Genomic DNA, 25,703 nt, shown 5'->3' on the forward strand with positions numbered 1-25,703 from the left:
AGGAGGTTGCGGATTGATTCCCAGTCAGGGCACATGCCTGGGCTCAATCCCTGGTAAGGGGCATGCAGGAGGCAGCCAGTCAATGACTCTCATCATTCATGTTTCTCTCTCTCTCTCCTTCTTCCTTCCTCTCTCTGAAATTTAAAAATTTTTAAAAATCTATACTTTGGTTTCATATGACTGATAAATTTAATCTCACTTACACAAACTATTAATATGGTATGAAGCAGTACATTATTTTGGAAAAATGTGAACAAAATACTTGTCATTACATTGTCTGTGTTAAAACTAAAAGGAATAATAAACACTATAGATTATTTGAAAAGCCTTTTTAAAACTTGCCTGATTAAGCATTTTTGTTGAATTTGTTTTTCTAACAAGGAAAAAAGAATCAGTCTTATTCTCCTGTCTATAGTATTCAGGAAACAAGTTGCTAGGTGATTTAATCCCAGTTCAGTTCTCTTGGGGGAGCGGGGAAAGGGAGAATTTTAATTTGGGTCATCAGGACTAATTAGAAAATATAATTTTGAAAGTTATAAATACCAAAAGATAATATTGAAAGTTATAAATACCAAAAAGAGACATGTACCTAAACACTATAGGAATTTAAAGAAAGAAGATATTACTTTCATCTGCTCGTGGAATGTCTAGGATCGTAAGGATCAGAGAAGACTTATTTAATTAAAGTTATGCTTTAATGACATTTCCTGTCAGATTTTTGGGAAAATGTCCAGAGGCCTTCAGCTCAAGAAACTGCCGTCATAAGAGAAAAGTCAAAGTGTTTACATAGTCTTCAATGGAAAATACCTCTAGATGCTCTTAATTCTTAGTAACAAGTTTCTTTCTTTCCTTTTTAAAAATATTTTTTTGGCCCATAGTTCTTTTGTGCTCTGTGCATTGGCATCTGGAAGCTCTTGATATCTCCATATCACCATTTTTTTAGTTCAATTGTAGTATGTGTCTCCAGTACTTTTCTTGAGTTCTCCATTTTATCAATTACTCAGTTATAATATGTTTGAGCAGCTCATTACTATGCTGGATATGATCAGAGATATAAAGGAGATATAAGAAAGATTATTTGGTTTACTGGAAAAAAATACATTGCAAATGAAAAATAAAAGGTAACAAGTTCTAATTTATTTGTGCATAAAACAAATATTTATTAAACACGGTGTACAGGTTAGAGTCAGGAGATGTTAGGAGACAAAATTACAGATAATTGAGACAGAAAGAAAATTAACCAATAAAAATTGACTCAGTGAAAATTGAGCCTGGGCTACTATGGAGATTAATGACGCTATGCACAATGACAGGGAAGTTGGGCTAGACACACTGGATGAGTGGATAGGATGAATTATTGTCAATGAACATATAAACTATTTTTCAAAAATACCATTGAAGAGAAATAGAAGAGTAGTAAGAGAGAAATGTGATTTTTTTTTCCCTATAAAGAAGAGACTTGTATGTATACCTTTGAAGAACAAAGAAAAAAGCCAATTGAAAATGTTATAGAAATAAGGACCATGTGTAGGGAGTAAGAGATAGGGAAAAATGGAGGCTTTAATCTCAAGTGGTTTTGTTTCTTAGACAAGTTGGAGGAGAGGTCATTTGTTGGAAGTAATGATAGCTGTTTGCAGTTGAAGGCATAAGTAAAGAAAGGGGATTATATTTATAATAGCCATTATGGGGAAATTTGCCAGGAAATCAGAGAGATTTTCCATAAAAGGATGGATGGACATTGGAAAGAGCTTAATTGAAAATAGACCTGTATTCGGGCTATGTATTTGTTGTTGTTTTTCTCTTGAGTTCTTTATTACCTTGGAGCAGGAATGAGGAAAAGAAAAACGATGGTAGGTAAGGAAAATAACATAGTGTTAGAGTCAGATTTGAAATTGAATTCCTTTTATGTATATATTATTAGATGTGTGACTTTGGTTAAGTTATTTAATCTAAAATAGACATAATACTTATATTACAAATTATAGTATTGGATGAGATCTTGTTAGAAAATCTCTAGTTAGAAGTTCTGTAAATATTTCCCTTTTTCCCGCTCAAAAGAGTGAGCCATAGGCAAAGATGGCATGGTAGTGTTAAATTAGAAAGTAAGGGTGACATTTACGGACCTAATTATAGCTCCAGGCTGATTAAGAACACGAGTAGGCAGGAAAAATTTGTTTGACTGGATAAAAGGGGGGAGTTGAATGATTAAAGGTTCAGGCATAGGTATGGTGATATGGGAGTAATGATAGTTAAGGAATCATGGCACAAAAGAGGAATGGTGCCTTCACTGTAGAAGCCTGTATGTACCAAATAGGGAATGGATGAGGAGTTGTAGAGAGAAAAGTACTTGGGAAGTCCCTGTCTGTGGTTTATCAATAGACAAACTAGAATCTGTGAAAGCGATTGTTGGATAGACCTTCATTCAGGTGCTGAAATATATCTCAAGGATAAGGAAATGAATTCCATGTGTGGTTTAAAAAAATAAAGGAAGAGGAAAAATAATGATTTAGTGAGGGTGGTGTAAGACTTGGTAATGAGAAACTAAGTGAGGATGGTGATCTCATGGTCCTGGGGTGGTAATCCCACCCATTCTGTCTGATATAGGACAGTTGAAATTTCAATAGAAGACAATTTCTGTTTGCCAAAGAAGTTTGAAAAAAAGGCTGAGAAATTGGTAGAATAAGAGAATTTTCCAATAAAAGGAAAATTAGGGGAATAGATGAACATGATTGAGTGAGGTACATGTAGATTAGAAAACCCTTAAAGTCCACATTTAGGATAACCAGAAGGAGATTTGTGTTTTATAGAGGGGTTCTAGAAAAAGTGATTAGGGAAGGAAGCATTGAGACGGGAAGCAGATTGGAACTATTGTAAGAGAGAGTATAAGATATAGAGTTGAGACTGGCTTGGAGTCTTGGCATTGCTCCTAGCTAATTGTGTGATTATGGACAAGTCAATTTCTGTGCCTCAGTTACTTTGCAGAATTAAGGGACTGAATGAGACCTCTGAGATTCTGGTAGGTCTCTCTGAGATCCCTGTTTATAATTCTAGAGCATTGTCCAATTCTGTAATGATAGCAAGATTATATTTCTGTACTATCTACACTAATAAAAGAGTAACATGCAAATTGGTGTCACTCCGCTATGCCACCAGCTAATCAGATGAGTATGCAAATTAACGCAATAAAGATCGCGGTTAATTTGCATACACAGGCAGGGAGTGAAGACTGAAGACAACATAGAAGGAAGCCAAGTGCTGCAGAAGGGAGTGACACTGAGGAAAAGTAAGCAGGGCGGGAGGGAAGCAAGCAGGGCGGCGGAGGCGGGAGCGAAGCCTGCCTCAGCGGGTTTCGCTCCCTTCTCTGCTTCGCTCCGGCCGCAGGAAGCCCTATTCTTGCAGGAATCTTCCTGCAACGGGCCTCTAGTTCAATATAATAACCATTAGCTACATATGGCTGATGTGCTCTTGAAAAGTGCCTAGTGTGACTATTGAACTGTATTTTTAATTTTTTAAATTTGTACTTCAATAGCCACTTGTGCTGCTGACTACCATATTTGACAGCACAGTTGTAGATATATCATTCTTGGGTTAATTTCTTCCCTACGTCAGTGTCTTTTATGCCTTTCTGGCAGTTGCCATCTGGTCGAAGTATTTTACTATAATTGATTTCTTTTGTTAAACTAAAAATGGAAAAGAGTATTGTCATCTTCTACTATTATCTTCTACTATTACTAATAGCTTGTCCATGACCCACTGATTCAAACTTTTAATGACAACTAAATATGACAGAGTTAAGTTTTTTTTTTTTATCAATGAATTGTTTTGATATCATAGTATAGTACTCAGAGAGTGAATAGTGTTCATGTATTTAGGTCTTTGATATGTAAAATACTAAAAGTGATTCTGTGTTCGTTTCCACATTTCCTTAGACCATCATAGAACTCTCTGAAGAACGGGACGGTCTTCATTTTCTACCCCATGCGTCTTCATCTGCACAGTCACCCTGTGGTTCTCCAGGCATGAAGCGGACAGAAAGTCGACAACATCTGTCAGTGGAACTGGCAGATGCTAAGGCCAAGATAAGAAGGCTGAGGCAGGAGTTGTAAGTTGCCAATTTTTAAGGTTCATTGAATTTATATGGTTGAAAGGTGACCTAAACAATATTTTTAGGCTTATGGCATATAGATAGTAGTTCTTAATTGCTGGCCTGAGTCACAATTTTTACTAGTTTTTGTCAAAATGAGAAAAATAAGGAGACCAGCATTAGGTTTTTTTTTAATGCTAAATCTTAAAAATTTAAAGGATGTACTTGATTCTGGATTTATGCCCTACTTATCTAGTGTTAAAATGCCCTTTCTTTTATAAAATAATGTTCTTCCTTGGCAGATTGGGATCTCCTTAATAGTTTTATTTTTACATGCTTTGAATATAAAATATTGACAACCACTGATACAGATCAATAAGTTTAGCTCTTTTAAAATTAATGTTGTGGCCTTGGCCTGTGTGGTTCAGTTAGTTGGAGCATCATCCTGTGCACTGAAAGGTGGTGGGGTTCAATTCCAGTCAGGGCACATACCCAAGTTGTGGATTCCATCCCTGTTTGGGGCATGTTAGGGAGGTGACCAATCTCTCTCTCTCTCTCTCTCTCTCTCTCTCTCTCTCTCTCTCTCTCTCTCTCTCTCTCTCTCTTTCTCTTTCCCCCCCGCCTCTGTCCCTCTCTTTAAAATGAATAAAATATACATATAAAAATAAAATTAATATTATAAAAGACTGAATTGTTGACATACAGTTTTACAAATAATTTTGTGTGTGTATCTTCTGCATTGAGTAATTGAAATGCCTGACTCATGTACTTAGCAGTGGTAAATATTCAGATTGGTTGGTGCTGGTGAAATTTATTTTTCAAAGAACATTACAGAAAAGTCAGTATGTGTCACATAGGCATTCCTTGGTGAATCACATGACCAATCCCTGCTGGGGATTTTTTATTTTGCACTTAAAAAAGAACAAAGGATTTTTGTAGTTGGACTTTTTCTTTTTGTTGTTTTCTTCCCTGGAATTTGGGCTTTAGAGTATAGATTTAAATTTAAAGCCACAATATAGAGATTAAGTTTATTTACTGATTGTTTAAAGCAGTTGGTTTAAGAAAGTGATTAAATATGCAAGGTAGAAAAAATACACAGTTTATAGAAACATGTGAAAAAAAATAAATACAGCCTACATTGTGGATGTCTGCATTATTATGTATCTATTGCAGTGAACACACCCAGGATATTCTATAAACAGCTGCACCAGGAAAATTAGGGAAGCGATTGCTGTTATTAGTTTGACTGGCAGTTAATGGATAGCCTAAACAGTGAACACTAGTTTGTTCCATATAATTTAGTACCATCTTCTCCAGTCTTTAGATAAAGCATGCAATTAGAACTGCAATGCTGGCTGTGAATTCATTTAACATTTTGCACTATATTAGAATTTGATTTTTAAATAAAATTTACTTGCCATGGAGTTATTAAAATGCCAAACATCTTAAAAGGGATTGATAAGATTTGGTCTTTCATATGCTGATTAGAAAATGTAAAAATTTTTTATTAGTAAATAAATATGCTGTATATAGCAAGTATTCCTAGAAACTAGCGTTTCATCAGATACTATCTAATATCTTTGTTGTCCTTAAAAATGTGTTCCTTGGTGGATTTCTTCTATTAAAATTTATTTTACATCTTTTTGCTGGGACAGATCTTTACTAAAGTGATGAAGTATGAAAATCAGGATGGATAAAAATAGTTCAGATTGCCTTAGACCTAACGGAAATAAATAATTGTAATGAGAACATGCAAATTAACTAATAACATACTTATGGGCGGTACATTATAATATAATTGCTTTTGACTTATTAACATACAGAGTAAAAGTATTATTTGCATTTTGGCTGGAAGAAGTAATTTCCTTTAAAATTACTTTTATGCAGTAGTTAACACTATCAAAAGCTTTCTTTAATAATTTTTTTGCCTTCATGAATCCCATGTTTTCAGAGATTTTGTGTCACACAAATTATTCTTTTTAAAAATAACTTTATTGAGATATAATTTATATATCAGAAAATTTCTTTTAAAGTATACAATTCAATAATATTTAGTATATTCATAGAGTTGCACAACTCTCACACATTGATTTCAAAACATTTTTGTCACCCCAAAGAGAAGGGCCATTCCCATTAGCAGTCAGTCCCAATACCTCTTTGCCCTTGACAACTCTTGGCAAACACTAATATATTTTCTATTTCCATGGTTTTGCCTATTCTGGAAACTTCATATAAATGGATTGTACATTATATGGCATTTCGTGACTGACTTCTTCACTAGCACAATGTTGTCAGGTTGATCCATGTTGTAGTATGTATCAGTATTTCATCCTTTTTATGATTAAATAACATTAGATGGATATATACCATGCTTGGTTACTTATCAGTTGATGGGCATTTGACTTGTTTACATTTTTGGCTATTATGAATAATGCTCCTATGAACATTCATGTGCACATTTTTGTGTGGACATGTTGTTTTCAATTCTTTAGGGTATATACTGAGAAGTGGAAATGCTAGGTCATATGGTAGTTCTATATTTAACATTTTGAGGAACTGTTAAAATATTTGGCTGCACCATTTTTGTATTCCTACCAGCAATTTCTCCATATCCTCAGCTATACTCATTTGACACCTTTAGATTATAGCTATCCTAGTGGGTATGAAGTGATACCTCATTATGGGTTTGAGTTGCATTTCCCTGATGACTAATGATGGTGAGCATCTTTTTCTATACTAATTGGCCATTTGTATATCTTCTTGGAGAAAGGTTGATTTAGATACTTTTCTCACTTTTAAATTGAGTTATGAGATAAACTTTTTAAAAAATGTATTTTTATTGATTTCAGAAAGAGGAAGGGAGAGGGAGATGAGAGAGAGAGAATCATTGATTGGCTGCCTCCTGCATGCCCCCAACTGGGGATCGAGCCCACAACGCAGGCACGTGCCCTTGTTCAGAATTGAACCTGGGACCCTTCAGTCCACAGACCAATGCTCTGTCCATTAAGCCAGTCTAGACCGGCTAGGGCCAAGCTCATGAGCTTTTGATACATTCTGCCTGAGTGTCACTCCTGGCTCAACACTTCTTAACTGAGTCACTCTGACCAAGTTAACCTCTTTTTTTAAAAATATATTTTATTGATTTTTTTATAGAGAGGAAGGGAGAGGGATAGAGAGTTAGAAACATCGATGAGAGAGAAACACCGATCAGCTGCCTCCTGCACACTCCCTACTGGGGATGTGCCCGCAACCAAGGTACATGCCCTTGACTGGAATCGAACCCAGGACCCTTCAGTCCGCAGACCGACGCTCTATCCACTGAGCTAAACCGGTTAGGGCTGACCAAGTTAACCTCTTTAAGGCTGCTTGGTTTCGTAGCCTAATAACTAGGAATCCTTCTGCCTATTGTCAGATTGTTATGTGAGGTAAATATGTAAAGTGAACAGTGTCTAGTATTACTAGTAAGTGCTCACTAAATGTGAGCTGCTATCAGTGCTATTATTTCTCAGAAGGCTCTTGTAAGGATTAAGCACTTAGCAAAGTGGGAAGTGCTTAGCGAAAATGCCTAGCACAGGTAATGAGAGCTTGACAATTGTTAGCCAAAAGATAGGCCCAAAACATGAAATCAGCAAAAGAGTCAGTAAAGTAGAAAAACCCAAGTGTGAAGTCATGGAAGCCAGTGGAGAGATTGTCAGGAACAATGGAGTTAATGCTACTAAATTTTTCAGAGAGATCTGAAAATAATCCACTGGATTTGGGAATAAAGATGTAATTGACTCTATGAAAACCAGTGTTAGTGGGGATGTGTGGATGGAAAACCTTATTGCTATAAATATAGTGGTGAAATGGGTGCACAAATATTTGAACTCCTGGATAACTGTTTTGGAAAATTTATTTAAATTTATACCTCACATACACCAAAGTGAATTCCACATGGATTAAAGCAGCGGTCACCAACCTTGCAGACCTCACGGGCCACCGGTTGGCGACCACTGGGTTAAAGAGCTAAATGTAAAAAATGAGATAATGCTAAAAGAATCAGAAAGTAATATGCAGATGAATATATATTTGTTCTCTAAGTAGGGAAGAACTGTACACAAAAGCAAAAAAAGTATTTGTAAAAGGTGGTTGCTCTATTTGTATAAAAATATAAATATGTAAACATCCAGAAAAAAATAAGTAAAATTAAAAGCATTTGACAATATTTCTCAGAAAGTAAAACAGAATTTTTATATGACCCTGCAGTTCCACTCCTAGATACTGTATATCCCCCAAAAATTTAAAACAGGAACTCAAACAGATACTTGTATGCCATTGTTCATTGCAGTATTATTCCCAAAAGCCAAAAGGTAGAGACAACCTCAGTGTCCATGAACTGATGGATGGATAAACAAAATGTGCTATAGGCATGTGATGGACTGTTATTCAGCCATAAAAAGGGATGAAATTTTGATAACTGCTACAACATGGATGAGCCCTGAAAACAATTTGCTAAGTGAGAAATCAGATACAAAAGGACAAATATTTTATGATTCCACTTAAATGAAATACCTTTAATAGACAAATTCAAAGAAACAGAAAGTAGATTAGAGGTAGAGACTGTGGGGGTCTGGGGGAATTGGAGAGTTATTGCCTAATGGGCACAGAGTTTCTGTTTGGGGTAATAAAAGAGTTTGGAAATAGATAGTCATGGTCGTTTAACAACATTTTAAATGTAATTAATGCCACTGAATTGTACACTTAAAAATGGTTAAAATTGTACACTTAAAAGTGGTACACTTAAAATTGCAGTTTTATGTCATATATATGTCTGTATATATATGTATGTATATTACTATAATAATAAATAGAATTTGTTTATACTTTTTGAAAAAATTGATAATGTTAATCTATAAAGAAATATTTGTAAGAAATCTTATAAATTGCAAAAGTGTAGTAGCTTTTTATCATTTTAATGCCACAAACCTAAGAAAACAAATTTAGCCTTTCCTAGTGTTCAAATAAATGTAAATTAGAACAGTGACAGCATTTTTCAGTTGTTAAATTGTTTCACATATAGGCACTTTTATCCTCTGTTGTTGCCTTATAAATTGATATTGACTTTTCTGGAGGGCAGTTTGACAATAGTATATCAAGTACCTTTAAACCTATAATTTAGTTTTAGAAATCTGTCATGTATAATGTACAGTGAGTGGCCAGATGTTTATGACTGGCCAGATTGTTATGACCACCCTGTCAGTACTTCATTGACACTTCTAAAAATACTGAATATTGAAAACTTCCTAAGCAAATACTCTCAAGGTTTTATTATTATTATTATTATTATTATTACTATTATTATTTGCATAACTAATTCACTTCATGGGGTGGTCATAATAATCTGGCCAGTCATAATAATCTGACCACTCAGTGTATAATGTATAATGAGTTCATTTACCAAAACATTATTTATTACTATAAAGAATAAAATCCACTTAAATTAATTATGGTTTCTCTGTCAAAGGGACTATTTCTCCATTAAAAATTATAGTTTTGAGTATACCTGAAGCCTGTATAATTTTATTAACCAATGTCACCCTAATAAGTTCAATTTAAAAAACATTAAAAACATAAATTGGATGTGCTAAAAAAAATTATGGTTTTTAGAAAATGTATGGGTGTGAGAGATGTCAACAGCAGATTATTTTCTACAATGAACAGTTATCTTTTTTTACTAAAAAACCAGAAAGTTGAATAGTAGAGATAATGGAAACTTGATTTTGAGGAGGTTGGCTCTGAAGGGCAAATAGAACACTGAGAAAGTAAAGCAGTGTAAAGAGAAAAAATCAGGAGAAATTTGAGGATGTTTATAGGCTTCAGGAAAGAAACCAAGAGAATTGTAAAGATTTAGGTATCTGTGTGGCAGGGTATCATTTCCTTTAGGCCATTGTGAATGTTGAAAATAGTTTGGAGTCCTTTATAAGTCTCAGACCCAGATAGTATTGCATTGCATAAAAATTTGTTCAGCTTATTTGGTTTTGACTGTGCAGAGAGGGAGAAAGAGAAAGAAGAATGGGAATGGGAGATGTCAGGAAAGATGGAGAGAAACTGCCTTATTAACTATGAGGATGCTAATCATTGAGGTTTAGGGGGAGTTTTATTGATGACATCTAATCATATAAATTCCTAAAATCTATTTCCTTGTCTTTTCCCCCTGGGTTGGAGTCATGGCTAATACTATGTTCAACTAGTCATTTAGTAATAATAATTTGTATTCATGAAGATGATTATAGTTTTTTAAAGCAGTAAGCTTACTTTTTAATAAATGTTTTTTGCACTTAAGGGAGGAAAAGACTGAACAGTTGCTGGACTGCAAACAAGAACTTGAGCAAATGGAAATAGAACTAAAAAGGCTGCAGCAAGAGGTTTGTACCTGAAACTTTTTTTACATAGGACCACTAAGTAATTGGAAATTGGAAATTGATTTTTCTCCTTATAATTTGTAACGTTTACCTTAATACTTTCTGAGGTTATTGAGATTTCAAGAGAACTGATTACTTTTTCAGTGTTTTTCTCTTCAAAAACGCCAGAGCCAAAACTAGAAATCAGTCTGTGGACTTTTTTTTTTTTTTTTCTGTATCAGTGCTGTTTAAACTTTGCTAAGATTCAAAGAAGCCTCAGGATTAGGGTGGTTCCAAGTTTCTCTTTTTTATGTAACTGGCTTCTGTGGGCTTGGAAGCTGAAACAACTACACTATAAATTGTGGCTGCTAATGTATATCTCCCTAGGTCTCCACTCTCTGATGGTGCTTTATGTTATATAAGACAGAATACCTTTAAAATTTTTCATTCTTTTCCTATTAAATAAGATAAAACTTTTTACTTAAAAAAGGTGTTTTTTTTGTTTGTTTTTTTACTAAAGTGTGCTTTCTTTGCATCTTTAACCAAGATTTGTTTAAGAAGTTACTACTTTTAATCACTGCATAATGTTGAATTGAAGCTAGACAATTTTCTTTACCTTACGTCCCCTAACCTGCATTTTAACTTCAGGGAATATTGCACTTGCAGGGTCATAAACTGGGACTTTTCTGTTCTCTTCGTTTTTTATTTTTTGACCTTTCTAGATCTGTGAGATTGTACATGATAATCTTTATTTCTAGATATGCTGTGGCTACTCTTCCACGTCTTGGTAAGAGGGTTTTTTTGTATCAGTTTTACCTCCAAAACAGTGGTTCTCAATCTTTTTGGTCTCAAGACTTTCTTCCACAGTTAAAAATTAGTAGGATTACATCTACTGGTATTTACCAAATTAGAAATAAAAGCTAAGAATTTTAAAAATATTTATTAATTTATTTTAAAAACAATATTCAACCTGTTCCATCCTATATAATAAAAGCCTAATATACTAAGTGTCCAGTTGTCTAGTCATCCGTTCAACCAATCAAAGCATAATATGCTAATGATATGCTAAGACCACTCAACTGCTCGCTATGACGTGCACTGACTACCATGTGGCAGACGCTTCAACCGATAGGTTTGCTTTCTGCTGGGGTCCCGCCGATCAGGACTGAGTGAGATGGGCTGGACAAGCCCTGGAGCCCTCCCGCAGTTCCTCCCTGGCTGGCCAACCTCCTGTGTCTCTCCCTGGCCCCGATCGTGCACTGGTGGGGTCCCTCAGTCTGGCCTGCGCCCTCGCAATCCGGGACCCCTTGGGGGATGTCGGAGAGCCGGTTTCGGCTTGATCCCACAGGCCAGGCCAAGGGACCCCACTGGTGCAGGAATTTGTGCACCGGGCCTCTAGTGTTAAAGTTTAAAGTATAAAGTTTATATTTTAAGTAAATATTATTTTACAAAACAAAAACTAGAATGTACTCTTACATTTTTGCAAATCTCTTTAATGCCTGCCTTAATTGAAGACTACTAGATTCTCGAATCTATTTCTGAATTTATTCATTTACAATACTACATGCCATGTAGCTTCAGAAAACGCTACTGTGCCCTCATGGGAGAATGAGAGTGAAAAAGAGAAAAAATGTATTAGGATTATTTTGAAAATAGTTTTGACTTCGTGAACTCCCTGAAAGGATTTCAGGAAACCACAGAAGTCCTTGTATCACACTTTAATAACTAGTGTTCTAAAGGATTAAGGATTAAGGATTATGAGAAGATTTTTTTGAATTTTAATATTTGTCTCAAATGGCATTAATATATGCATTAAACATATGCACTAATCATTTTACTTGGAAGCATTAAAAAACCAGCAGGATTTTAGTACGTTATAGTATATCTGAATAGAACCATTATTTCTCTAAAGTAACTAATGATCAACTTTAATAATTGAGTTTGGCTCTTTTTTGTGTTCCCTGTCCTGTATTTTAAAGTTAACTTTCTTTTCATCTTAAATAAATTGCAAATGGTTATGTTAGGTAAAGGTTAACTTATTTTAAAACATCCTGAGTAATTTTTACGTTCCAAATTTTTTTGAGTGGAATGGGGAGGTGAGGCGGGAGTGGGGAAAGGTGGAACAGAAAGAAAGAGATAGAGAGAACATGAGAGAGACACAGAGACAGACAGACATGAATGTGAAAAAGACACATCGAATGGTTGCCTCCCGCACACACCCCAACCGGGGCCAGAGATTGAGCCTACAACCCAGGTATGTGCCCTTGACTGGGAATTGAACCCAAGGCCCTTCAGTGCACAGGCCCAGGCTCTAACCACTTTGTCACACTGGCTGGGGCTATATCTCCCCATTTAATGGAGGTATAATTTACATACCACAAATCCACATTTCTAAAGTATATAATGTATTGATTTTTTAGTAGATTCATCAAGTTGTGCAAAGAGGGAAATAGAAAATAATATTTAAAATATTAATATTTATTTATGTTTAGAACATGAATTTGCTTTCGGATGCTCGTTCTGCAAGAATGTACCGAGATGAATTAGATGCACTTCGAGAGAAGGCAATCAGAGTTGATAAGCTTGAAAGTGAAGTCAGCAGATATAAAGAAAGGCTGCATGATATTGAGTTTTATAAAGCAAGAGTTGAGGTATGTTGCATAATTTAAACCATTCACAATTTATTTCTTTAAAAACTGTTATGATTTTCAAAATTCAATGAAAATGCACTTAATAAATGAATGGAATTGTTGAAATGTTTAGCAAACTAAATACATTTAGATGTTTATTTTATGATAGATCAGCATATTGCTTAGAATTTAAAAAGGGATATTTGGACATTATTAATTTTATTTAAGTCTTTGGGGCTCTTCTTTTATCCCTTTATTTAACATTATAGGTAGAGCAGATTTTTGAAGTCCTTCCCTCATAGTCAAAATAAAGTATTTCTCTCTACTAATTTTAAACTTGTCCCTAGGAGTGAAAACAGACGTATTGCTGACTCAACTCAGAATGCTAAATTAGGATCAACGAAGTCACTTGTGTGTGCACACCTGCTCATACACTCTCTTTCTCAGTAAATCATATAAACAAATTAGAAGAAACATTTTTCCATACTTAATGATTATTGTACAATGTTGCATGAAGTTGAGTTTGACATTGACAGCAAAAAATTGATAATCTTTGCATCTGCATCCTTTTTTCCTTAGTTAATTTCTTCATTGTCTGCAAACAGTGGAGATCTTGGTCATGTTTATTATGGGGATAAGAAGGAAGGAGTATGCAAAAATTAAGAAGTGAAAACATTATAAGAAAACATAGAACATTTGAGCCTAAAAGTTATCAAAAATAGACCAAATAGACTATAAAGATAAGGTATATATTAATTCTTTGCCAATTTTTTAAATGAGTATATGGCACTGTTAAAGGATCCTTATAGATGCCACTATTTTAATATACTTTCTCTTGAAGTTAGCTTATAAATTACAGGCGTAAAGCTTACCAAGATAGATTTGTGAACATATGTCTTCAAAACAGATGTAGGGATTTAAAACATGTCCTCAAGATGCTTATGTAAAATATTTATTAATAAAGCCTTTATTTATGATTTATGTGAGTATTAGTTCAAAGTCTTGGAATTTTACTCAAAAACTCCAAACCCTTCACTTCTAAGTTACAGTTTAAGTGGAGAAAATTCTTTAAATCTATTTCAGTAAATAAATTAAGTTCTATTTCTATGGAAATTTATGTGTTAAATATCTGTAAGACTCTCTATACTTAGTGTTTTCTCCTCATGATTAAGGGATTTAAATGTACCCTGACAATTTTCTGTGAAATTATAGTAGTATTATTCATTCTAATAGAAGTACTGAGTGTTTTGTTTGCATAATAGCTTAAATTTGGGGGGAGAACTAAAGCCAAGAAAAAATCAACTGTATTTTTATTATTTAGTAGCTTTACTGCTGGGAGCCGGTCCATCCTTGCTGTTTCAAGGGACCTGGCATATATGGCATACTGTTCTTAATATGTTTGCTCACCTTCTTGGCACTGTGTTTTAACCAAGGTCACCTCTCCGAGAAAGGTTGAATCCCCAGGTAGGGATTTTCCCCTGAAGTTAGGGAGGGAATAAAACCCCTCAACTAAGTGCCAGGCGGGTAATTAATCATTTTAACTACGAACAATCATGCTTAAGTTACATAATCTTTACTCCCTGGAATGGAGATAAGAAACGCCCTAACCTTTGGAATAGAGATTGATAGGATTGGAATCAACTGGTATAAATACAGATGCAACAAGACAGCAAGAGACAGAACTCAGAGCACAGAACTTTGGAGACAGGGCTTGGAAGACAGGACCAAGAGAGACAGAGCCTAGGCACAGAACCTACACAGAACTTTCTCTAGAGACAGAGGAGCTTCGCTGGAGAGAACATGGCAGAGGATCCTGGACTGAACCTGACTAGAACATGGTGACCAAACCTGGCTGGAGAAGTCCCTGTGTCATTCCTTCTTCGCTGACTCCGTCCACACCTTTGGGGACCCTGGACCCGCTGGGGTTGGACCCCGGCACTTTACTCTTGCACAGAACTGTTAATAAAGACAGATTAATGTCTTTTTAAATAAGTTTTTATTGTTGTTGTTTTTTAAAGGAAGGGAGAGGGAGAGAGATATAGAAACATCGATGAGACCGAAACATCAATTGGCTGCCTCCTGCATGTCCCCATGGGGGGTCAAGCCTGAACCTGGGTATGTGCCTTGACTGGGAATAGAATTGGCAACCTCTTGTGCATGGGTTGATGCTAAACCACTTGAGCCACTCTGGCCAAATTAATGCCTTATTTTACAACCAAGAATTTTTATGTTTCAGACTTTAAAAAATTAACAGATATTAACATGTTTGTGATAAAGCCTATTTGAAATGTTTATAGGAATTAAAAGAAGATAATCAAGTTTTACTAGAAACAAAAACCATGTTGGAAGACCAATTAGAAGGAACTCGAGCTCGTTCTGATAAATTACATGAATTAGAGAAAGAGAATTTACAACTAAAGGCCAAACTGCATGATATGGAAATGGTAAGTATTGTAAGGGAGGTCAATTGCATGACCTCTAAGGAAGCATTCTGAGATTCATCTGACTTCCCTATAATGACAAAGGACAGCAGTGTCCTAGATGCTTTAACAAAGAAGAGATGAGCTAAATAAATTCAGTGCTTGCAATTTTGTGGATGTGGGAGTAGTGGAAATTTCTGCTTTTGTTATAGAGGGGTGTTACTGATTTTGCCTTGTATTTTAAAAATAAACTCTAATAAGCTATTTTGTCAAATGCCTTTAAAATACAGAAATAAAACTATTTAGCATTGAGTCAGAATCTCTTGTTATATTACTAAATTAATATGTTGACTATGAAGAAATGTTTTCAGTGTCCCCAAAGCTCACTTTATTTATATATATATATATATATATATATATATATATATATATATATATATATATTATTGATTTTTTTACAGAGAGGAAGGGAGAGGGATAGAGTTAGAAACATCGATGAGAGAAACATCGATCAGCTGCCTCCTGCACACCCCTCACTGGGGATGTGCCCACAACCAAGGTACATGCCCTTGACCGGAATCGAACCCAGGACCCTTGAGTCCGCAGGCCAACGCTCCATCCACTGAGCCAAACTGGCTAGGGTGCCAAAGCTCACTTTAAAAGGATATCAGACAAGTGGTCAGTATAATGACCAATTGTGATTATAATAACTGGTTATTGCCTTTAAACTGAAAATTTTAAGCAACTCAAAATTTATGCTCATTATTTAGTTTCTGATAAAAGTTATAAGTAATAAAATATTAGCTTGAGATTGTACTGTTTCTTAGCTTTCTTTTCTCTTCCTACTTCCTGCCAACAAAAAAGGAACGTGATATGGATAGAAAAAAGATTGAAGAATTAATGGAAGAAAATATGACTTTGGAAATGGCACAGAAACAAAGTATGGATGAATCATTACATCTTGGCTGGGAGTTAGAACAAATATCCAGAACTAGTGAACTTTCTGAAGGTATTCCCAATATTGTTTTACTTAAATGGGATGGTGAATAAATAAAGTTGAATTTATGCTTACATTTCTGGATATTTCATTGCAGTTATTTTCCCTAGCTGGAGATGTCTCGGCAGGCCAGCTGCCCCTAGCTATGATTTCACAGAGCAATTTGTTATTTCCACATTGCTGGGTCTGATTATCTTTGCATGTCTTACAGCGAAACTTATTTTTGAGTGCAATCACAGATTTGATCAGTTGTTTAGGCATTATTTTGTTAGTATCATAAGAAACTAGAATACCAATTTATTAATTTATTTTGAGAAGTATAGCCATCTACTAAATAAAACAGAAAAGTCGCATTTACTGGTCAGCTATATTTTTACTCTATTCAAACCTAAATAGGAAGTCAAAATTAGTGGGAAGAGTTTTAGGTGAATATGTAGCCAGAATAGAACAAGTTAAGGATCTCCATGGCTATGTTCATTAGTATATGAGAATTATTATCCCCATTTTAGGATTATATCTACCAACCAGTTTAGCCCCAGTTATACCCTGGAGATAATGAAAGATGCCCCCTGCCCCCAGATAAATTTTTAACTCTTGACTCTTTTTTCTTAAGCTCCACTATTGACATCTTCTGTCTTAAAACTGGGCATATACTATACAATAAAGTTGTTTGTGTTATAACTGTGATTATGCTAATACTGATATACTTTCTTGAAATTACACTCAGGTCCCGTTTATTTGAATTAGACAGGTTCCATAATTCCTCACTTACCCAATATTAGATTCTACCACCTGCTTTCCTTCAGCAGGTATTTATTAAGCACCTACCATGTGTAAAATACTATACCAGGCCCTGAGGACATAGTGGTGTGGTAGACATAAAGTCTGAAGACGGTTTATAGTCTGGCTCTTGCAGAATAATTACTTTTACACATGTCTCATATTTGTTACCATTAGACTTTTTCTAGTTTTATACTTGAGAACCTACTTGCAAATTCTAGGACTCTGGGTAAATTCCCTACATAGTAAGTGATGACATTCATCCAGTGGGTTTGCTGAGATGTAACTTAAAATAGTTGTGGAACTCCTTTTATTGTATTCCTTGTGAATTGAGTTACAAAGAAAGCAATTCAGACTTAAATGGAGGACAATAATAGTAAATACCTTGAAGGGTTGTTGTGAGGATTGAATTTCTTAATACTTAAGAAAATGTACCGGGTATATAGTAAGCATTTGAATGTTAAGCATTATGATGATGATGATCATTATATCAGTAGCTTTGCAGTTCTTAGCTGGGGTCACATACCTGACTATTTGTTTTAATGTGGTGTCATTTTTGTTTGTTTTTTAAATATACAAGGGCTTTTCTTTCTAGAAAATTTGTAGAATATGGAAAAATATAAAGGAGGAAATCAGTCACTAATAATTTCTTAAATTATTTTCATATTTGAAAAAACTTGCTTCTAAATTTTTCTACACAGACATAGGATTTTAGACATCAGAGTAATGTGTATGCACAATTCAGATTCCTTTTTGTACCTAAGACTATATTACAGGCATTCTTTAATATTGTTAAAAATGTGTTGTAAGCATTTGTTTTAATTCTCATAGTCTGACTTGAAGCTTCTTTGATGTACATTTGTAGTATTCATGGTATTCAAAGTATTATTGAGGTATATCATGTACTTTAGCCTAATTTTTTTTTAATTTAAATTCTTTATTGTTTAGAGTATTACATAAGTCTCCTTTCCCCCCCCATAGACCTCTCCTCGACCACTGCCAACCCCCAGCATATGCCCTCACTCCTCTACTATCTTTGTCCATGTGTATGCATATAAGTCCTTTGGTTGATCTCTTACCCCCTCAACCCCCGCCTTCCCTCATAGGTTGGACAGTCTGATGCTTCTGTGACTCTGGTTCTATTTTTGTTAATCAGTTTATGTTGTTCATTATATTCCACAAATGAGTGAGATCATGTGATACTTATCTCTCTCTGACTGGCTTATTTCACTTAGCATAATGCTCTCCAGTTCCATCCATGCTGTTGCAAATGGTAAGAGTTCCTTCTTTTTTACAGCAGCATAGTATTCCATTGTGTAGATGTGCCACAGTTTTCTAATCTACTCATCTGCAGAGGGGCACTTGGACTGTTTCCAGATCTTAGCTATAAATTGTGCTGCTGTGAACATAGGGGTGCATATATCCTTTCTGATTAGTGTTTCTGTTGTCTTGGGATATATTCCTAGAAGTGAGATTACTGGGCCAAATGGGAGTTCCATTTTTAATTTTTTGTGGAAATGCCATGCTGTTTTCCACAGTGGCTGCATCAGTCTGCATTCCCACCAACAGTGCAAGAGGGTTCCTTTTTCTTCATATCCTCTCCAGCACTTGTTGTTTGATTTGTTGATAATAGCCACCCTGACAGGTGTGAGATGGTACCTCATTGTTGTTTTGATTTGCATCTCTCAGGTGATTAGTGACTTTGAACATGTTTTCTTATGTCTCTTGGCCTTCTGTATGTCCTCTTTCGAAAAGTGTCTATTTAGGTCCTTTGCCCATTTTTTGATTGGGTTGTTTATCTTCCTTTTGTTAAGTTGTATGATTTCCCTATACATTTTGGAGATTAAACCCTTATCAGAGATGGCATTGGCAAATATGTTCTCCCATGCAGTGGGGTTTCTTGTTGTTTTGTTGATGGTTTCTTTTGCTGTGCAGAAGCTTTTTATTTTGATGTAGTTCCATTTGTTTATTTCCTCCTTAGTTTCCATTGCCCTAGGAGCTGTATTGGTAAAGATATTGCTACAACAAATGTCTGCTATTTTGCTGCCTATGGCTTCTTCTAGGGTTTTTATGGTTTCCCATCTTAGGTTTAATTCCTTTATCCATTTTTAGTTTATTTTTGTGTATGGTGTAAATTGGTGGTCTAGTTTCATTTTATTGCATGTATAAGTATTTGTCCAATTTTCCCAACACCATTTATTGAAGAGACTGTCTTGATTCCATTGTATGCTCTTGCCTCCTTTGTCAAATATTAATTGAGCATAATGGCTTGGTTTGATCTCTGGGTTCTCTGTTCTGTTCCATGGGTCTACATGTCTGTTCTTGCACCACTACCAGGCAGTTTTGAGAACAGTGGCTGTGACCTAGCCTAATCTTGTTAATTTGAAATGCATAACTACAAGTCATTAACTAGAGTTTTACTAGAGAAGAAATGGACAACTAATAGAATTTTAAAAGTCAATGACTGTCTAGTATACCAGCTTTTAATAAAAGATTAACAATATGTGACTAGAACAAAAGCTGGAAATAAGAATTCTCTACTTAAAATCTGGGGGACACCCTAGCTGGTTTGACTCAGTGGATAAAGCGTCGGCCTGCGGTATGAAAGGTCCTGGGTTCAATTCCGGTCAAGGGCATATGCCTGGTTGTGGGCTTGATCTCCAGTACGGGGTGTGCAGGAGGCAGCCAGTCAATGATTCGCTCTCATCATTGATGTTTCTATCTCTCCCTCTCCCTTCCTCTCTGAATCAATAAAAATATAAAAAAATAAAATCTGGGGGATATTTTACCATACCTAATGTTGTAAAGAATGTATGCTTGTGAGGATGTGTGTGTGTGTGTGTGTGTGTGTGTTTATTTGCTTTTCTATGATGGAGAATTTCAAACATACATAAAAGTTTGCAGACCTAGAAATGCCCTCCCATACCTCTACCCTTTGCCCTTCCTAAAATCTAGGATTTCAAAATAAATTCTAGGCGTCATATTTCATTTGTAAATCCTAATGTTTTTATATCATCAAAATATTCAATGAGTCTGCTATAAGATTATTAAAATATAATTCTTTGTGGCTTCCTGGAGAGTATCATTTACAGAATTAGAAACAGTTTTCTTATTTTAAAACATGTAATGTTGTAATCTACTTAGAAAGATGGGTTTCCTTGATAAAATGGAGTAGATGTTGCTCTTTACACTTAGTGTAATAGGGATTCTTTAGAGAAAGACTTTTTCAAGGTAACCAGTGTATACTGTCTTGCCTTTTTCAGAATTAGATAAGGATTTCCTCTCCTTTAACTGTCTTTCTTTAATTTTTGAAAGTGTGGCATGGGATATACTTTATACTTCTTGTTTGAACCATACATGACTATAGATACACAGGACCATAACTATTTGTACAAGTAACCTAAGACTCATTGAAGTTAAAGTGGCTTGATATTATCAGTTCGTTAATTTCTCATGGCACTAGAACTGGAACTCTAGTCTCTTTGGTCTAAATTTTGTGTCTGCACCCCCCACCCCCCATCCCCACCCTCGTGGAATGCTTAAGGATGCATTAAAATGTAGTATTTACCTGTCTTTTATCTCTGTTTTTATCATTGTGTCTATCTTGTATAACTTTATAAATTTTTTTATAAAGGACCAAGTGATGTACTGCATATACACTCAACATTTTAAATAGTAAAGAATAATTATAGGTTTACCAATGACCTTTTTTTCAATATTATAGCACCACAGAAATCTTTGGGCCATGAGGTGAGTGAGTTGACATCAAGTAGGTTACTGAAGTTGGAGATGGAAAATCAGAGTTTGACAAAAACTGTAGAAGAGCTTCGAAGTACTATGGATTCTGCAGAAGGAAACACTTCCAAAATCCTGAAAATTGAAAAAGAAAATCAAAGACTAAGTAAAAAGGTAAATACAAATGAATGTTTGATCTTAAAAAATGTATGTAAAAATATAAAGAAATAGCACTGGCCCTAACCGGTTTGGCTCAGTGGATAGAGTGTCGACCTGCGGACTGGAGGGTCCCAGGTTCGATTCCGGTCAAGGGCATGTACCTTGGTTGCAGGCACATCCCCAGTAGGGGGTGTGCAGAAGGCAGCTGATCAATGTTTCTCTCTTATCGATGTTTCTAACTCTCTATCCCTCTCCCTTCCTCTCTGTAAAAAACTCAATAAAATATAATAAATAAATAAATAAATAAATAGCACTGTAGTAAAACATTTTCCAGTTTCTAATGTGCCCTCATTTATTATTTTAACTTATGAAATTTTTAATATTTATAAATGTAAAGTAAGTGAACTCCTATACTTGTTTTTTTAATGTGTTTTACTGGAGGCCTAATCAGATTCAAGTTGAGTTTTTAGTAAGTATTCATAAGGAGTATGTACATATGTCAGTCAGGAGGCACATGTCTGGTTGTCTGTCTTTTTGTGATACTGTCATGGAAAATCATTTGCGTGGATCCCTTAATCAGAGATTGCAAAATCCTGATTTTCTAATTATATCATCCCTTCCTAATGGGGTAGATAGGGTGTTCCTATAAAGGAAAATCTTGTTTTAAAAGCTACTGGTTTATAGAAAACACCATTGGTTATTCTAAGGAACAGCCTATGGGAAAAGCAGGATGAATGTTTGACCCTATCCTTTATTTTCCAGTTTCCTAATAATGACTTGGTTGTCTCATATCCTCCTGAGATAATTGAGTGAGTTTGTTGTTTTAGTGTCATTATTAACTCGCGGATTTAAGAATATTTAAAGTGTTTCAGTCCGCTGCATTTATTTTTCTTCCTGTCCCAATAAAGCTGCTTCCTGAATCCTTATGACACAACCTTCGCACTCCTCGGGAGCTGCCTTGCTTTCTGCAATGACAAAATGTTTTGGCACCTAACCATGCCTAGTTTTCCCTTTGACATATTCTGTGTTTCTAGACTTTGTTATGAAAATCGCCCTAACCTTTAGACCAGTGATTTTTGAACTTTAGTATGCATCAGAATCACCTGCAGGACTTGTTAAAACACAGATTGCTGAGTCTCATGCCTAGAGTTTGTGTTCTTGGTAGGTTTGGAGTGGGCGGCTAATAATTCTCATTTCTAAGAAGTTCCTTGGTGATGCTTATCCTGCTGTTTTAGAACCATGCTTTGAGGGACCACTGCCTTAGATAATGAGAAAGATTCCTTGATTTTCTTGCAAGACTTTTACTCTTTTATTTTTATTTATTTATTATTGATTTCACAGAGGAAGGGAGAGGGAGAGATAGAAACATCAATGAGGAGAGAGAATCATTGATCGGCTGCCTCCTGCACACGCCCTACTGGGAATTGAGCCCAAAACCTGGGCATGTGCCCTTGACCAGAATAGAACCCAGGACCCTTCAGTACACAGGCTAAAGCTTTATCCATTGAGTCAAGTCGGCTAGGGCTAGACTTTTACTCATTTAAAACATTTTGTATCATCATTAGTCTAGTAACCAAATAATCTTAGTAAGCATTTGACAATCAATATAGTGTTAAAGTAGGAGTGGCCATTTAGAACTTGGATCAGTTCTATTTTGGTTGTCATTATAATTGGATCTGTGAATTATAATTTGATTTTGAAATTAGCTTTGAAGTCTAGTAAGTTCTTAGTGATTCTAGCAATTTTTCACAAATTCATTGGATAAAAGATGTCTTTTGTAAACTAAATGTTTCACTTGAATTCCACTAATATAAAACAACATATGAACTTAATTAAATAACTGTTATCCATATATTTTAATCATGATGGGACAACCAGATTTATTAGTTATTTATAACTAAAAGCTTCTAAAACATGTAAATGAATGTTGAACTGAGTTATTGGATAAGATTTGTGACTCAATTCTTTTGAGGCATTGGGAGATTATTTTCCATGTGTGGTTATCTTCCATTGATGTTAAAAAGAAAAATCCAGCTTGCTTTATATAGACTGTTAAAAATCCTAGAGTTCTTCAATATTGATAAAAATGGGTAATATTAACTATTTTTAGATAGCTTAATATTTTATATAGAATATTTTATATAAATAAATCTTCTTTATTTTTTAAATTACCTGGTTTGATGAATATCCTATATAATAAAAGGTTAATATGCAAATTGACCAAATGGCAGAACGACGGATCACTATGACATGTACTGACCAACAGGGGGTAGACACTTAACACAGGAGCTTCCCCCTGGTGGTCAGTACACTCCCACAGGGGGAGCGCCACTCAGCCAGAAGCTGGGCTCACGGCTGGCGAGCGCAGTGGCAGTGGTGGGAGCCTCTCCCACCTTCGCGGCAGCGCTAAGGATGTCCCACTGACGGCTTAGGCCTGCTCAGTTGGACATCCCCCAAGGGCTCCTGTACTGGGAGAGGGCACAGGCCGGGCTAAGGGGACCCCCCCCCCCCTTGGGTGCACGAATTTCATGCTCCAGGCCTCTAGTGTTGTATAATAATGGGAAAATCAGTTATAGCATATTTTGAACTTAAATTTGTTTTTTCATACTTATTGTACTTATTAACCACATACTTTATTGTATCTTCAAAATGTACAAATGAAAATAAACTTAAATCCAAAATATAAATACTTGTTGGAGTTTTGTGCAGCCTGTTTTTCTCCAGTATTCTCCTTTTTCCTCATTTTCTTTTTATTTTAAACCAAGTCCCTTCTTGTTTCCTCATTAAACTTATACCATTATTTCTCATCTTTTCCTTCATGTTTTTTATATTCTCCTCTTACTTCTTCTACACCAAAATTCCTTGACTATAAAATTTTACTTTACAATTTTACTCGAGCCAAGAGAGCCTTTCAGTAAGACTTGTACAGTCTTCACATAGCACATAATTATCATATATTCACTTGGATTGTCTTTGTGTTTACAAGTAGATATTTACTTTGAAAGATGCAAAGGATAAGAAACATAGTCAAGCCTGCATATTTTATATAGCTGCTAAAATTAGTATGGTATTTTACTTGAATTTCTCTACTAAATTCCTAAATTTCACCATTTGGGTATTAAAACTGTATTTTACCTTTTAATTCAACGGTTATCTTTTGTTTTGATATGTTCCACTGTTTTAAAATACTTAACGATATATTGTTTTGTGACTTATTTTCTCCAGGTTGAAATTCTTGAAAATGAGATTGTTCAAGAAAAGCAAAGTCTTCAGAATTGTCAGAATTTAAGCAAGGATCTAATGAAGGAGAAGGCTCAGCTTGAAAAAACGATTGAAACGCTTAGAGAAAATTCAGAGAGACAGGTTCATAAATTTCTTATTAAGCATTGCATTTTAAAGTTTATTAACAAAAGTTAGTTTGTGCAAATAAATGTTCATATAATATTAAAAGGAAATACTTTAGAAATCTTTTAAATTTTAAAGTAACTGGTTTATCTCACTTTCTATGTTATGTATTTTCGGAAAGTTAAAGAGAAAGATTAGAATTTTTTAAATTGCCAGTGTGAATAATAATTGTATAACATTTTGCAGTACATGTGTTTTCAAGTATCTGGAAAATGGCTGTGGAGGAGAGAAATGGGAGTGGAGTTGGGAGAAATGGGAGTGGAGTTGGGAGAAATGCCACTGTGCTCTGGCCCCACTAATAAAGGGAGAAGTGGTGGCAGCAACCGTCTTGGATACTGTCAGATTTATTTTCAAGTATTTATTGATCATTCTCGTGCTTGAGGAAACAGAACTGGATAGATTGACTTGCTGTCTTAATATTTGTATTTACTTTTTATATGTAAAATGATTTGCTTTATATTATCTAGGGATAGCCTTAAGCCACCTATAAAATTAGAGATTTCTTTAGAGCTACAGAACAAAAATTGTAGAGCTAAGTATGAATCTGTACTTTTATCAGGTTCTCAGGAGCTTGTTCAAAACACTAAATTTTGAGAACTATTACTAGTATATTAAGCCATACCATGAATTGAATGGATTAGTTTTCAAATGTACCAGGGGATTTTGTTATTTTGATGTTTCCAAATTAGCATTCTTTGGGGGGTTGAACACACACACATATATGATACAGCAAATATTTACTAAGGATCCTCTGTGTATAGGCATTGAAAAATTTATTTGTGCCTGGCTTCGTGAGGCTCAGTGGTTGAGCATCAACCTATGAAGCAGGTGGTCATAGTTTGATTCCTGGTCAGGGCATATGCTCGTTTTTTGGACTCCAACCCCAGTAGGGGGCGCGCAGGAGGCAGCTGATCAATGATTCTCATCATTAATGTTTCTCTTTCTCTCCTCTGAAATCAATAAAATATATATTTAAAAATTAAAAAACAATTTATTTGTGTAAGGTAAAAGCTTATATCCTCAAGGAGATATGTATGTATATTTCCCTGATACTCATATTTGAATTTGAAACATGCAATTAAGTAATCTGAAGATCATTTTTATTGATATTAA

General features: G+C 35.1%; 1 protein-coding gene across 9 annotated transcripts in view; it reads left to right on the top strand.

The window, feature by feature from the left end:
* CCDC88A (coiled-coil domain containing 88A) overlaps positions 1 to 25,703 on the top strand; it is a 112,357-nt gene that overhangs the window by 47,681 nt on the left and 38,973 nt on the right. For all 9 annotated transcript variants that reach the window (XM_059659792.1, XM_059659794.1, XM_059659791.1 and 6 more), the window contains exons 8-14: positions 3,930 to 4,102; positions 10,407 to 10,488; positions 12,957 to 13,115; positions 15,392 to 15,538; positions 16,379 to 16,523; positions 21,016 to 21,200; positions 24,411 to 24,548. In XM_059659792.1, the coding sequence (XP_059515775.1) occupies positions 3,930 to 4,102; positions 10,407 to 10,488; positions 12,957 to 13,115; positions 15,392 to 15,538; positions 16,379 to 16,523; positions 21,016 to 21,200; positions 24,411 to 24,548 (1,029 nt within the window). The remainder of the gene's footprint in view (positions 1 to 3,929; positions 4,103 to 10,406; positions 10,489 to 12,956; positions 13,116 to 15,391; positions 15,539 to 16,378; positions 16,524 to 21,015; positions 21,201 to 24,410; positions 24,549 to 25,703) is intronic.

Source organism: Myotis daubentonii, chromosome 12, assembly GCF_963259705.1.
Source record: "Myotis daubentonii chromosome 12, mMyoDau2.1, whole genome shotgun sequence".
Lineage (NCBI taxonomy): Eukaryota > Metazoa > Chordata > Mammalia > Chiroptera > Vespertilionidae > Myotis > Myotis daubentonii.